At 43.2% G+C, this 15,948-nt stretch overlaps 1 protein-coding gene across 3 annotated transcripts in view; it reads left to right on the top strand.

Moving 5' to 3' along the window:
• OCRL (OCRL inositol polyphosphate-5-phosphatase) overlaps positions 1 to 10,043 on the top strand; it is a 51,373-nt gene extending 41,330 nt beyond the window's left edge. For 2 of the 3 annotated variants that reach the window (XM_079765349.1, XM_079765347.1), the window contains exons 16-21: positions 258 to 281; positions 3,913 to 4,029; positions 5,638 to 5,722; positions 6,587 to 6,714; positions 7,467 to 7,578; positions 7,760 to 10,043. In XM_079765349.1, the coding sequence (XP_079621475.1) occupies positions 258 to 281; positions 3,913 to 4,029; positions 5,638 to 5,722; positions 6,587 to 6,714; positions 7,467 to 7,578; positions 7,760 to 7,887 (594 nt within the window). In that variant the 3' untranslated portion in view covers positions 7,888 to 10,043. The remainder of the gene's footprint in view (positions 1 to 257; positions 282 to 3,912; positions 4,030 to 5,637; positions 5,723 to 6,586; positions 6,715 to 7,466; positions 7,579 to 7,759) is intronic. The other variant, XM_079765348.1, reaches the window with a different exon arrangement.
• Positions 10,044 to 15,948: the final 5,905 nt, after the last annotated feature.

Here is a 15,948-nt window from a genome sequence, read left to right as displayed (position 1 = left end):
AAAGGACACAGAAGTCTAGAACTGCACATGAATGTTTCTTGAGTGATAGTCTCAGTAAACTGAACAAAATTTTAATATGCATAATAGAGAACTTTGCATCTGAGAATTGTTTCATTTTCAATCATGATTTATTTGAAGAATTTAAAATTGTTTAAAGCTAGTTGAGTTCTAATAATACTGATCTGTTTCTAATTCTGTAAATTAATTCTAATAATTTTCTGTCTGTCAATGACTTTCTTTTCCTGCTCTGCTCTCAGGAAGAAGACAGCTTCCTAGAAAAGGTAATGCAATCTATGCGTTTTCCTGTGCTTGATTAACATTTAACTGTGGTCCTTGGAATTTGTCCCTAGGCTTTCCCATTTCAGAGACCTCTGGCTCTGTGAAAATCCCCCAGAGCTGGCTTTTAGTGTGTCTGAAGTACAGGAAAGATACTTACTCTACCAGTCAAGTCATTGAGACCCAGGACATAAAAGCAATAGGACTCAAGGTTCCATACTTGTATTTTTGAAATGAGAAATAACTAAAGAGCTGTTTATACATCTGAAAACTCATGAGATAGAGGAAGGTACCACTTAGCTGTCCTCCATTTCCAATGATAATAAAACCAAAAGTGGGTTACTCTTGCATTAAGAGTGACTTGGGTCTTCCAGGTGGGACCCAAGTGCAGTGGTGGGGCAGGGGCTAGCAGCTCCAGTGGCAACCATGGTATACAGCGGTTTCTTGGTGCCTCTGATCGTGATGAGCATGTTCTGGAGCATCGTCGGCCTCCTGGTGCCCTGGTTCATCCCTAAGGGTCCCAACCGGGGAGTTATCACCATGTGGTGACCTGTTCAATTTGCTGCTATCTCTTTTGGCTGATTGCAATTCTGGCCCAACTCAATCCTCTCTTTGGACCACAGTTGAAAAATGAAGCCATCTGGTATCTCAAGTATCACTGGCCTTGAGGAAGAAGACCCGCTGCCCACTGCTCAGCCATCAAGGTCAGGACGTGAATTCCTCTAGATGTGCAGTCACCTCCTCACCTGGGCCACCTTCCTTGGCTCGCCTGCTCTGGCCATCAGCTGTCTTAAACACGCACACCACAGTTGACCATCTTATTCTCCAGTGTAGTATTTTCCTGTTAGATTTTTTTACACTTTGATGAATTATATGCCTCCTTAATCTAAACTGTGCTGACGCCATCAAATGTTTAGGCACTCCTCTGAGACAGAAGGTGTTCTTCTGGGAAACACGGCACTCTCCTTGGGACCTGTGGATCTGAAGATGGCTCCTGCCTGCTCATGACATGGGAAGCAGTGACGTATTTAAAAGCTGTCACAAGACAGTAAGACTCCAGTGCGGCAGCCAATAGCAGAACATGTTCAAGGGGAGATCTGTCCCGACAGAGTTAACACCAAAGTATATTTTCAAGATGAATTTCTTACTTTTGCCATCTTTTGGAATAAATTATTTTTCTGCTTTCTATGGAAAAAAAGTTATTTGGGATTAGTGATAATAGTGATTAATTGCTGAAAGAATACCCAGATCTTGTCAAGAAATAGAGCATAAGAATAAAATCATAGAGCTGAAGGAGTTCCTAAGGGGTCATCTGGTCCCACTCTCTGCCTTCGGACAGGGTCAGGTGTTTTCTCCATTCTGTTGATGAGGCAACTAAGGCCCAGCACAATTGAAAAACTCACCGGAGTCATACTGTTCCTGACATCAAGGGTGTCAGGAGTGTGGGGCAAAGGAGACTAGAACCAGGTCTCCTGAATGGCTAGTGAAGCGCTCCTTTTTGCGGCTTTCCGCCTCATTGAGCTGGAGAGTGCCTGGCTCCATATAGGGCTATCAAGTAGAGAAACAGGGGCTTGAAAAACATTCTTAAAACACTTTCACACAGTCACTAATGTGACCTCCACATTTGGTGCAGTTAAGACCTTTTTGTGGTGGGGATAATGTACTGTTTTTTGTGTGCGTTAGTTATTAGCACTAGCATTACATTGTGTGGGCTCATCATACATTGAATGTGTCTCGTTGAAAAAAGACAAAATGTGCCTGGTTTCTCTTTGAAAGTTAAGAGCTCAGGATAATTTGTGGACTTTTAAAAAAGTGTTATTTCTTGTGCATGAACTTTCTCTAGACTTCAGAGACCACAAGTGTGACATTTCGTATTATCACACATGAATTTTAAAATGGATAATGGATGGTGTATATAACCTACTGACATTTTATTAACCTTTTTAAACCACTAAGGATTGAGACGGTTCTGCTCCCAGCCTTTTCCTGCTAATAGCAGGCCAGGCTCTGTCTTTTCATCTTGGACAGTGCCTGTGTTGCCTTAATGCCTTAGTGCGGGAAAAAGTGCCGTTTGGATGTCAGATTATTTTTTATGAGTATATGAATCAGTGCTGAATAATTTGTATATGCTAAGTTTGGTGGCATCTTCTACAGAATCTGTACTTGTGTTGCATTTGGTCCAAAAAGTGAGCAGAGTGCATTATGGACAGTGTTTTGGCTCAAGTACCATGTGGATGCCTGGATTCAATACTCGCAACCAGAAAGAAGTTAGAGGATGAGCCACTGTTAGAAGTTCTGGCAGCTCTAGGGAACGTGAATATAAAGTAATAGAAGCCTGGCAGGAGGGGGGGCGGGGGGGAAGAAAGGAAGCAAAATAAATGTGAACAAAATAGATTTTAAATGGTAACCAGCTGTCATACTCCCTTCTCTTTCTCATCCCCCCCAGAAAGACTCAGGGGCTTTAAAAGGTCACCAGTGCTTATTGAAGAGCCCTTAGCTCTGCTCTGGTGTACACAGCCTCTGGAAGTAGTAAAATGTTTCTTTTCTTTCCCTTAAAGCTACATGGCTTGAGGGTTGTACATGGAATTTACAGAATTTCCTAAAGTTGAATATACATAATATATGACCATAAGCTGGAGGAGGAGGATAGGGAAAAGATACAAAAAAGTTGGTCACTGTTTTCTCCACTAGGATTTTTCTGAAGGCTGCCTTCAGTTCCCTTTTAACCCATTTCAGACATCTTTTGATATAATTTATATTTGACTATATAAACATAAGAAAATTGAGTTTATTCACACACCATTTTCAAGTTCAGATTTAGTTATTGATCCAATTTATGTCACTTCTGTGTTTTTCCTTTTAGATTCTTTCAGGAGAATTTAACAGATAGTAAGTAGAAAGATAGGTAAAAGGAGTCAAAGCCCCAAGAAATGTTTGCTGAGCTATTAATATAAAAAATAACTTCTGGACTCAGACCCTGGATTTTTCATTGTATTACTGACTCTTGGTATGCTGTATTCAGTTTACTCTTTTTGGATCTTAAGGCTTACGACTTTTAGTGCCTTAAGATTAGACCTTTTGTCAAGCCTGAAATAATTCATGCACGTAGGTCTAATGTGAAGAATTGTATTGAATTCCTGAGGACCAGCGAACCTCATTTAAATCAACAATGAAAACTCTAATATTTGTGGTAAAACCTGAAAGAAGAATAAGTTAAAAGTCAACAAAAACCTAAGTAGATGCGGCTCTCTCAGAGTACTGTGTTGACAACTGCAATTTAATGGTCCACAAGTCTCTGGTGGTGGGTGGACTCTACCGTGACCGAATCGCTAGAGTGCTGGTTCTCAGTGTCACCCTTGAAAGGATTTATAGCACACAGTGCATCCAAGTGATAAACCTAATAAACCCAAATGGAATGCTTAATGGTTAAGTGAAGCATCTAGAAAAGGAGATCCTTTAACTGTGGGAATCAGTATCAAGTACCTTCTGACCAGAGGTGTTCCCAGTGAGGGGGAAAAAACACAAAAATATTAACAGATGAAGATCAAGTTGTACCCATATAAGCAGAATTTGGAGAGTAACAGACAAAAGTTTTTATTGAGGCCCTTTTGATTCTCATCCTTTTTAATCTCTTAGGAGAAATCCCTTCTGCAGATGGTTCCATTGGATGAAGGCACAAGTGAGAGACCCCTTCAGGTCCCCAAGGAGATCTGGCTTCTGGTAGATCACTTATTCAGATATGCCTGTCACCAGGTAAGTGGGAGTGGGCCTTCTCTACCACTTTGGAAGGTATGTGAGTCCAGTGGGAAATGATCATACCTCACATCAGTCTAGAGCTTTTAACTGTCCCAAGATACCTCCACAGAGCAGCACTGTCAGATCGTCTGGGCACATGGAAGTATCCCTATTGACAGATGTGAGAGCTAAAGCTTGCAGGTTAAGTGATTTACCTAAGTCCAGAGCATAAGCGTAGTGGCAGAGCTGGGTCCTGAACTGAGTATGCCTGTCTCCCGGCTTCACATGCTTTTCCCTGGACCACTGTGTACCTGAGTCTGTTATGCCTGCTTTTGCTGTCATGTAGGCATTGCAGATTTTAAAAGTTTAAAGCAAACTTCAAGCCCATTTTTTAAATTTGGTCTTCATTTTTCTTTTAAATCCTAATATGCTAGTCACCCCCAACCTATTTCCCCCAAAAAGAGAAATCTCTTGGGACCAAATTGAGTGGCAAGGTTTGCTGTGGACATGCCATTTACTCCTGTCCCAGCATTCCATAATACAGGTCTCCCCCGCTATCTGGAGCATTTCTATGAAAACTTTCATAAGCCAAAATGGTGTAAAGTGAAGAAATAATTACCATTAATTTATATGAAAATATTTTTGAATGTTCCTAGACCTAAAAAATGACCTACCAAAGCATACCAAATAACACATAAAACCTAAAATAACACTAACATACAGCAAAATCAGGAATGCATAAATAAATGGAGATGAAGCACAGATGCTCACAGACAGTTCAAAGCTATGGTGGCTTAATGCTGAGATGCTGATGCTGGGTGTGGTTCGTGTGGAAGGAGCTTGTCCAGGCCACTCTCATTGCTTGGGTGTGGGATGCCTGTATAATAGCTTGCTGCAAAACAAACACTGAATGCTATTTTTGTTTTCCGAAAAGCAAAAAATTGTTTTCGGATTGCTTTCAGTTAGCGAAAACAAGTACTAGCATAGTTCTTTCGTAAAAGTAAAGTGGCATAACGTGAGCTTTCAGAAAATGAGGGTACCTGTATCAGTGTTTGAATGTGGTTCTACTGTTTAGACTCTGTCTTCTACTTGTCAACATGGTAGAGGTGGGAACACCTGGTTTCCAGATCTAGCCATCTAGTCCAGTGGTCGGCAAACCGCGGCTCACGAGCCACATGCAGCTCTTTGGCCCCTTGAGTGTGGCTCTTCCACAAAATACCACGTGCAGGCGCGCACGTACTATGCGATTGAAACGTCGTGGCCCATGCGCAGAAGTCGGTTTTGGGCCTGGGAGAGTCTATTTTGAAGAAGTGGCGTTAGAACACTCAAGGGGCCAAAGAGCCGCATGTGGCTCGCGAGCCGCGGTTTGCCTACCACTGATCTAGTCCTCTACCGTATCTGGTACAGGCTAAAACTTTTGAAGATAATTTTCTGGTTTGAAATAAGATTTTACACAAATTATAGAGATGACAAAGAGAGCAGGCACCATTGTCACACCTCCATTCCTAATCATGAATATGCACACCATCCTTCCCTTTACTTCCTGCTGCTCTCCTGATCCCTGGGTAGTCTTCAGAACCTTAGGATTATCTTGCCTTGTTCCATCCCTTGTGACTTCTTTGGTAGGAGGACCTGTTCCAAACCCCTGGAATGCAGGAAGAGTTACAGCAGATCATAGACTGCCTGGATACCAGCCTTCCCGAGAAAATACGTATCCTTTTTGACAAAGGCTTAGGAAGCTGGATGAGTACTTGGCCAAGCTTTTCTTCCCACCTACATTTGATGTTTGTGCTTCCATCTTTTCTTTATACGTGTCTTTTGTTTTATTTTTTATTGTTTAAAGTATTACAAATAGTAGTACATATGTCTCCTTTTTCCCCCATTGACCTCCAGTCTCTTTTATTATAAGGTAATCATTGACTATACAATTGTTTCTCAGTTTCTTTTAAGAAATTTTGACCTTTCTTTGTATCAGACTCTTATTATAAAGAATCAAGGGTAAGTAACAATGACTTTTTAAAAATATTTTTTTTATTGATTTCAGAGAGGGAGAGATAGAAACATCAATGATGAGCTAGAATCATAGATCAGCTGCCTCCTGCACACCCCACACCGGTCATATGTCCTCACCAGGAATCAACCTGTGACCTCCTGGTTCATAGGTTAACACTCAACCACTGAGCCACGCCAGCTGGGCAATAATGACTTTTAATAAGTACAGAAAATAGGACCCACAGCACTGGTACTGTTCTGCTTCAAGCAATTTATCATTCCTGCCACCACATGTCCTGTCACTATGACAGGGAGGAGGATGGGGCTAGTTTCTGGGACTGATACAGTGTGGACTATCATTCTGCAGGCTATATTCCCCTGACTCTAAACTTGGCCCAAACCTCCCAAGGGTCTGATCAATTTTGTCACAACTCAGCTGCAGTGTACATGGACCAATAAAATAATCAAACCCCTATGAGGATCAGTATGCCTTGAATAAGGGGAAGAGAGCAGTTGTTGAGGGGAGCAAATCAGGTGTGTCCTCTTTCCTGGAGTTCCTTTCCCTTGACTTAAGTCTATCCAGCTGGCAGTAATCACTCTGTGGCTGAAGCTCTGCTCATTTTCCTGGAAGCCCTGCCAGAGCCTGTCATCTGTTATGAGCTGTATCAGCGATGCCTTGACTCTGCTCAGGATCCCCGGGTTTGCAGACAGGTAAGTTTTATTGCTCTGAGTATGTGTTTGGGGCAGTCTCCCCCATAAGGAAACCATTGAGTTTACAAAACCAGATGGGCAGCCAGGTACATGGTAGGACAGGTCTGAATCTGTTTTTCATGGCTTGACACCAGCATTGAGAGTTGGGACCCTTAAATTTTAGGTTGTGTTATCTCCTATTATATTTTGCACCCTCTTCCAGTTGGCCCATTGAATAGGGTAGATACCTCTACTGTGGCATAAGCTTATGGAAGCTGATCACACATGGGATTCTGGCTGACACTACTTGTGAGCCTTCTTTTTATCTGCTTGGTGTAGCAATAGCTGAGAATACCTCTGAATCAGATTAGTGAGTATTGGGAGGAGCTCCCATCCATGCTAAATTACATGGCTGAGAAAACTATTCAGCTTGACAGATGCCATGGGTACCTGCTATTTTCCCATCATGAGGAAATGAGAAAAGACAAGATTAACACCGACCTGCTTGTGATGTGAGGTGTGCATGTGAATGTGTGATGATAGCATGGCCTGGTCATTGAGTGGACAGGGGCCAAATAGTATGACCATTCTGACTTGGAAATTATTAATGGGCAGGTACTGTGTTGGTCATGAGTAAATCAAGGAGGATTGTGACAGATGAATGGGGTCCTGTAAAGATTGGATTATAAACTACTTTTATTGCAGCCATGGGCTCTTCTTACTCCCTTCTTCCAACTGTTCTCCTCACTACCTACCCCCTTTTTAAAAAACAGGTGATTTCCCAGCTTCCAAGATGCCATAGAAATGTTTTCCGTTACTTGATGGCATTCCTTCGAGAACTCTTAAAATTCTCTGAATACAACAATGTCAGTGCCAACATGATCGGTAAGACTACCTAATAAGAGTGGCCACAGTGGATGTTGATCAGAATGTCCTTAATGTCCAGGCACAAGACAGTCACTTCCTTCCCACTGCCCCTATCCCCTGACCCCCTCCCCCATCCCTGAGGCTTTGCTTAGGTTTTGTCTGACAGGGGTTTTTCCCTTTTCTTTCTCATGCCCTCTAGCTACTCTCTTCACAAGTCTTCTCCTAAGGCCTCCACCTAACTTGTTGGCAAGACAGACTGCAAGTGACCGCCAGCGTGCTATCCAGTTCCTTTTGGGTTTCCTGTTGGGAGGCGATGAAGACCAATAAGCCCTTTATCTTAACTACTCCCCAAGATTCTAGAGGTGGAAGATCTTGGACACCAAGTATTTCAGAATGATTTGCAAAGTCATGTAACAGGAAGGGTCTATTGCAGAATTTTGAGGCATGAAAAAGGAAGAGTTTCCTAATCCCTCCCTTGCCATATCCTACACAGTAAAATACTATTAGACTTATATTGCCAAGCCAAAGTTACCATATTTTGGTGTTTTTGTGTCCTCTCTTTATAAGACAAAGAGTTCTGTATTTACACTCCTTTACCTGGGGATGTGTTTATTGTCCCCTGCCCAGCTGTCATGATTGTCCTTAGCACCCTAGGCCTAGATTCTGTGATGTTCCTGTTCTAGGCCTACAAGCACTACTTGGTGTAGCTCAGACTTGTGTGTAGTCCTTCCTCTAAAGCACTTTTGCCCTACCATCCCCACTTTGCCTCTTTGCACTCTACTAGTGCTATCACATCGAAGGAAGTCAGAGTGAGGCTAGTGACTCCTTGGGTGTCCCCAACAGTGAGTTAACGTTCTACATGTTTTTGTTACATGCATTTGTGCATTTCTACTACAGTGGTATCCATATGTCTCTGTAACATTGGCCTTTTCATGGATCTGCACTGGGTGGAACCATATTCTCTTGTCTCAGACCTCATTTTGTAGCAGAACTTTAGAGACTATTAGAAATAACATTCCATTGATGTGAGAGAATCAGAGTGGGAACACTTTGAGTATTCACAAGTGAAAACATTCATGTTTGACAGGTCCTGCTTCCTACCATCCCTTCTCTTTTTCAAATTTTACATGAGAACTATGGGACCCATCTCCCACTTAGAAACACTTACACCACATTAAAAAAGCTAGTCTGCACCTCAAGCAGGCCTTTTTAGAGATATTTCTCCTCCCCCACCCCAGCAAGAGTACTGAGGATTGAGGATAATTCTGGGAACCCCCTTTCTAGTCTCCTGACGTACAAGGGGCCAGTGTCGCCCCATCCCTCATCAAGGCTGACTGCACTGTACAGCCAGCTCCCTTTGGCTCCCAGCCACTTTGTCCAGTACTGTTTAAGAGAGATTGTGCAGTGAGGCCAGCTAAGCACCTTTCTCTGCCACTCAAGACAACCCTCTGCGCTCTTCATTTACTCAAGCTCTGTAGGGCAGCCTTTAAAAAAAATGTAATCTATGTCGGTTGGCAAACCAGCCACTGACTGCAAAACTACCTTATACAATTGGCTTCCTCATGGTTTTCTTTCATTAAAACCACCCTGAGTTAACTTATTCTTGCCTGTTACTATTAAATCCAAGGAGCCTAATGGACAGGCATTATGTCCAGTGTTAGGCGTTGACTCCTAACTCTGGCACATCAAAGGAGAGAGCCAATCTCCAGTTCCACCATCTAACTTGAGTTTTTTTGGGGAAAGAAAGCATATCTTGTAATAGACTGGTTAAACCCTTTTCCGTCTGGGATTTATGGTACTAGGAATCAAATTATTGGTGCCAAATAGCTACGGATCTGATAGATTAAAGGCTAAGTGTTGATGTAGTCAATGGAAGATGGTGAACAGAATACTTTTGTCATCTCTACTAGGCCAGAAAGCGATTATAGGTGAGGCATATTATAGAAGATGGGCAAGGTCATAACACAAAGATAGAGCAGTGCCTGTCCTGGGAACTGTATGCAACATCCTAGCTCTTTCCTCATAAGGCAAATGCACTTAGTTCATTGCCTCAGCCTTTTTTTTCCAGCTCTGGTTCTGAGATGTACGCATGGTTGAGAGTTTTAGACAATCTCTAGGTAGGTGAGACAAGAAATAGAGCAGACATAAGAGATCTGCCTCCCTACAGTGCCTCTAGCACCTCAACCTCTGATTCCTAAGTACCTCCAATGTACTAGTCCATAACACCTCTGAAGTAAGTTCAGATCTAACTGTTAGGGAAGGACTGCATCTTTGGTTTTAGGGAAGAAACTGTTCAAACTTATGTGGTAATGTTGCATTAGTCTCCCTTTCACTGTTTTCTGATTCTTATTCTGTAATTGTTTGTTACATTTCTCAAAAATGTTTTGGTCACTAAGCAAAGCTGCTAGTGGGATTCTGTATTTTGTGTCATCTTTTTTATTATAATTTATTGCAATTTTTTTCTGAATAAATATATGCTGTGTGAAAAATCTTAAGTGTGATCTTGGTGAGGAAGAACTGAGGAGGGAGCTTTATGTCCCTGGGCCCAGCTGACTGTTGCAGTCCCCACAGCTATGCCTGTACTGTCATTTCCTGTCTTACAGGGAAACATCAAGAGTTCTCAGTATATTTGCCCTTGGACAGGAGAAGCAGCTGCATGTTTTCAGAGGCTAATAAAGAAGTCAGTGCTTTCAGAGGCCAGCCAAGGATCCTTATTTTAACCCTGGGGATTCAGGCAACAAAATAATCCTGTTAGGAGAAGGAATGTTGATACTTAATGCACATAAGTGTCACTTCAGGTCAGGTCCATGAGAACTCCAGGCCCAGAAATCTGACAAATCCCAACGTACACATTTTGTGAGAACCCAGCTGTCCTTGCTGACATAGCCTCAGGAGTGTCAACATATCTCCAAAAGAGCCTGTTTTCACATAATTCATTTTGCAACTTTTGAAAACCAGTTTTGAGCTTTATCTCTTGGGGTGACGCAATCCATAAATTCAATACTTGGGGGAGACTCTAATATGAGCTCTAGCACTTTAGGAGGAAACCCCTAACGTGAGCATTATACCTCATCCCCCTGCTATCTGCAATTATGAACTTGCACATTCTGACTGATTCCATTTCCTTTGAGACTAAAGAGGCCTCAGCTGGAGGTTTCTTCTCAACCAGCGCCCTCTTCCAGTTCCTTTTCACTGTGAGCTTGACCCTGATGAATGTGCTGACTCAGTGTTGTCACGAACAGTGTTTCTAGCTCCACCCAAAGCCTTGGCAGAAGAAGGTGGAGTTTTTTGTCTTTGTGTTTTGGGGGGTTTCCCCCCAGTGGATGGATACTGACACCCAGCAGTTTTTTACACAGCAGCAGGCAATGTGGCGGAGCAGCCTCAGTGACCACCTTTCCAGATCTTAGAAACTGCATCCCCGGCTGCTGTTCCAGGAGAACCGTTCGGGCCTTTCTGACTGCAGGGCAAATTAAAGACCTGATTCTTGGTGTAGTCTAATAATCTAAAGCCACACTCTACCTCCTTAAGTTCACAAAGTGTTACAGAGAAAACCTTAGTGATGATCTAATCCAGTCTCATTGTTCTGATGGGCAAAGTCAGGCTCAGAGGGGACAATGAGAGACTTAAGATCACTTATGTTTCATGTGAATGATTGCACAGTATATACATACCCCCGCTCCCCCACCCCCCAGTAAAGCCAGCCATACAAGATCTTGCAAAGAACCTTTCAAGCAAAGCAAAGAGCGAATGCAAAGGTCCTGAGGCAGCAAAGCATCTTGCCATTTTTAGGGGACAACCAGGCAGAACACGGTGTGGGTGAGGGGGTGTTGGATGAGAGGTGGGCAGGGGCTTGATAACTCAGGCCTGTGGGGCCCAGGGCAGGAGGCTGCCTTTCATTCAACGTGCAACAGGAAGCCATGGATGGCCTTACTCAGGAGTGACATGATTTATGCTCCTTCCCCTAACCTTAATAATAGTAATAATAACTAATAACTAGAGCTATCACTTATCCCAGGTGGTATGTTAATACATTTTACCTCACCTTTGGCCTTGACAACCACCTTATAGAGTACTACTGTATCCCACTTTCATAGGTGAGTCTCAGAGAGACTAACTTGGTACTCAGCTAGTGGCAGACCAGAATATGACCCCAGACCAAAATTTGACCCTTAAACACAGCCACTATCTCCCAAGCTTGAGTGGAGGTGAAGGTGGGGATGCACCTTAAAATTCCTCTCTCTTGCCGAAACTGGTTTGGCTCAGTGGATAGAGCGTCGGCCTTCGGACTGAAGGGTCCCAGGTTCGATTCCGGTGAAGGGCATGTACCTTGGTTGCGGGCACATCCCCAGTAGGGGGTGTGCAGGAGGCAGCTGATTGATGTTTCTCTCTCATTGATGTTTCTAACTATCTCTCTCCCTTCCTCTTTGTAAAAAATCAATAAAATATATTTTTAAAAAATTCCTCTCTCTCCTGGCCGGCCAGTGTGGCTCAGTGGTTGAGCATCAATCTATAAACCAGAAGGTCCCAGTTCGATTCCCGCTCAGGGCATATATGCCAGGGTTGCAGGTTCCATCCCCAGTGTGGGGTATGCAGGGAGCAGCCAATCAATGATTCTCTCTCATCATTGATGTTTGTATCTCTCTCTTCCTCTCTGAAATCAATTTTTAAAAATAAATATTTTTAAAAGTCCTCTCTCTTCTAGCTATATCCCAAGATTTCAAGTCAGCTGGATAACCTTCCAGGAGCTCAAATTCAACCTGACTTTGAACCTGATCAGCTTCTCCTGGCATCCTCTTTTCTCCTATCACCCAGGCTTGAACCCTTGGTTATTTTTGGCCCCTGCCCCACTTCTAATCAGTCACCAATTGCAATTCAACAAATAGTTATAAAGCACCTGCTAAGTGTAGGCTACTATGCAAGGTTCTGAAGGAAACCTAAGTGAATAATACTGGTCATAAAATAAGACATATGATATTTTTTTTAAAGAAGGAAGGAAGAGGAAGGGGAGGGGAGAAAAGGTATGATGGGGCATCCACAGAAAAGGGGCCAAGGTCAGGATACTTTATCTGGCCCTTCCTTTCCACTGCTCACTTCCCACAGTCTACCACCAAATTCAAACCCTAATTACCTCAGGCCTAGTGTAGTCCCCTTCCTTTAAAAATTTTTCAACTACAGTTTACATTTAATGTTACTCTGTACTAGAAACCCGTTGCACGAAGTTTCGTGCAAAAGACCTTCCTTCACCTGGCTGCTGGCACCAGTTTTCCGCCAGCACCAGTTTTCCTCTGGCCACCCACTGATTGGAGCGCCGTTTCCTCTGGCCTCCAGCGCGATCGGCCACCCTGAGTTCCTCCAGCGTGGCGGTGGAGGAACTCTGGGTGGCCGATCGCGCTGGCGGGAGGCACTCCAATCGGCGGGTGGCCAGAGGAAAACTGGTGCTGGCGGAAAACTGGTGCGGGCAGCCACGCAGCCACCCCAAGTTCCGCCACCAGCACCTTCCACTGGCCCCATGGGTCCTTCCGCAGCGCCGGCCGTTGGGGCCCGCAGGAGGAACGGGGGGCGGGGACTCGTGAGTCAGCCCAATCGGCCACCCCGAGTCCCGCCCCCAGCCTCCCAACGGCCCAATCGTGGGCGTAGCAGAGTGATGGTAATTTGCATGTTACCATTTTATTAGGTATGATTAGTTTCAGGTGTACTACATAGTGGTTAGACAGTCATACTTTACAAAGTGGTCCCCCGATACTTCAAGTACTATGGCCCCGTACATAGTTATTGCAAGATTATTGACTACCTATGCTGTACTTTACATCCCCGTGACTATTTTGTAACTACCAATCTGTACTTCTCAATCCCTTCACCTGTTTCACCCAGCTCCCTAACCCCCCTACCCTCTGGTAACCATCAGTCTGGTCTCTGTATATATGGGTCTGTTTCTATTTTGGTAGTTCACTTGGTTCTTTAGATTCCACATGTAAGTGAAATCATATGGCATTTGTCATTCTCTAACTTACTTCACAGCATACTGGGTTATCCCTTTTAACCTTTTCTCACCAATTTCTCAGCTGCCAATAACTCTCCCTTTTAGTCTATCCCACACACATCACTGCCAGACTAACCTTCCCAATGCACTGCTTTAACATCACTCCCCTAATCAAAACGCCTCCGAGGCCCTAGCTGGTTTGGCTCAGTGGATAGAACGTTGGCCTGTGGACTGAAGGGCTGCAGGTTCGATTCCAGTCAAAGACACATATCTGGGTTGCGGGCTCAATCCCCAGTAGAGGGTATGCAGGAGGCAGCCAATCAATGATTCTCTCTCATCATTGATCTCTCTCTCTCTCTCTCTCTCTCTCTCTCTCTCTCTCTCTCTCCTCTCCATTCCTCTCTGAAATCAATAAAAATATGTCTTTAAAAAAAAAACACACCTCCAAGCCCCTTAACCCCACTTACCACAGAAGTTTGAATTCTTCATCCTGGTATTAAAGCTCTCCTTGACCTCTTCGACTCAACTCTCTGAATCTCCCACTCGACTTCTCATGCCCTCACCTTCCCTAAACTCACAGACACTTTCTGCTTTGGCTCAGTGTGTGCCAGCCACCTGAAACCCTGTAAACACTATCACACCACCTGCCCAAACCCTATCACACCCAAATGTTACCTTCTCCAGGAAATCTTTCCCCAGGACTCCTCTCTCCCCTGAACAGCCAGAACCTTCCCTTTGCACCACAATTTTAACACACCACACACCAAAGGGTATTGCTGCCCACTCTGGGATTAGAGGCTTTGTGAAAATAGAAACCAAGCTGGGTATATTTTGGGTTTCCACGTGATGCCTTGCACAGAGCAAGTGCTCAACAATATTTGGTTAAAAATAAAGATTGTCCCTCAAAGCACTTAAAGACACAAGTCATATACAGTTGGTGTTCCTGAAATGTGTATATATTTAATTATTCACACTGAGCTCCTTTAACTTTAGAGTACTGCATTCATAGTACTTAGTAAGGTATATTAATGTAGTCCAAGAAGAGAATAGCTTTTAGCAGCCAACACTATTTTCTATTGTCTTGTAGGCAACAAAATCAGCCTTGCTGAATTTGCTTTTTAAAAGTGATTCTCAAGGTTCCTCAAAAAATTAAAAATAGAACTACCATATGATCAGCAATCCAACTTCTGGGAATATACCCAAAAGAATTGAAAACAAGGACTTGAACAGATATTTGAACACCCATATTCATAAGAATATTATAATAGCCAAAACCTGGAAGCAACCCAGATGCCCATCAATGGATGAATAGAGAAACAAAATGTGACAATATGAATACTATAGAATATTATTCAGATTTAGCCTTAAAAATGAAGGAAATTCTGCCACATGCTGCAATATGAATGAACCGTGAGGACATGCTAATTGAAATAAGTCAACCAGTTTTCAAAAGACTAATACTGTATGATTCCACTTAGATGAAGTACCCAAAAACTGGTGGAATTCATAGACACAGAAAGTAGATTGGTGGTAGCCATGGGCTGGGAGGAGGGGGAAATGGGAAGTTGTCATTTAATGGGTAGTTTCAGTTTTGCAAGATGAAACGTTTTGGGGAAAGGTTGCACAATAATATGAATATATGTCACACTACTGGGCCATACACTTTTAAATGGTTACAGTAGTAAATTTTGTTATTTTTTTAGACCACAATTAAAATTTTTTACAATTACAATTTTTTAATTTTTAAAAAATGATTCTCAAAAGGCAAATAAAAACATTCAGTAGCTTCCTGCAATTCATTTTTAATATATATTTTTATTTATTTCAGAGAGGAAGGAAGACGGAAAGAGAGAGAAATATTGATGAGAGAGCCCTAGCCAGTTTGACTCAGTGGATAGTGTCAGCTTTCGGACTGAAGGGTCCTGGGTTCGATTCCAGTCAAGGGCATATGCCTAGATTGCGGGCTTGATCCCCATTGTGGGGCATGCAAGAGGCAGCCAATCAATGATTTTCTCATCGTTGATATCTCTCTTTCTTTCTCCCTCTCTCTTCCTCTTTGAAATTAATTTTTTTAAAGAAACATTTATGAGAGAGAGAGACATTGATCAGCTGCCTTCCATGTCCCCCCTACTGGGGATTGAGTCTGCAACCCGGGCATGTGCCCTGACTGGAAATTGAACTAGTGACCTCCTAGTTCATTGGTCCATGCTCAATCACTGAGCCACACCAGCTGGACTTCCCGAAATTCTTATAGGACCCACAAGGCCAAGCAGTTCTGAGTGTCACTACTCCATCTTCTTCCCACATCCTGCCTCCCCCTTTCTCTTGGCTTAAACCATGAGGGACGTGTGTCCCTAACCACTCTCTTCTCCCTCTTGCTACATTCTCCTCACACCTCCTCCAGAGCA

The sequence above is a fragment of the Cnephaeus nilssonii genome, assembly GCF_951640355.1.
Source record: "Cnephaeus nilssonii genome assembly, chromosome: X".
Classification (NCBI taxonomy): Eukaryota; Metazoa; Chordata; class Mammalia; order Chiroptera; family Vespertilionidae; genus Cnephaeus; species Cnephaeus nilssonii.
This window is presented reverse-complemented; position numbering and strand designations above follow the sequence as displayed.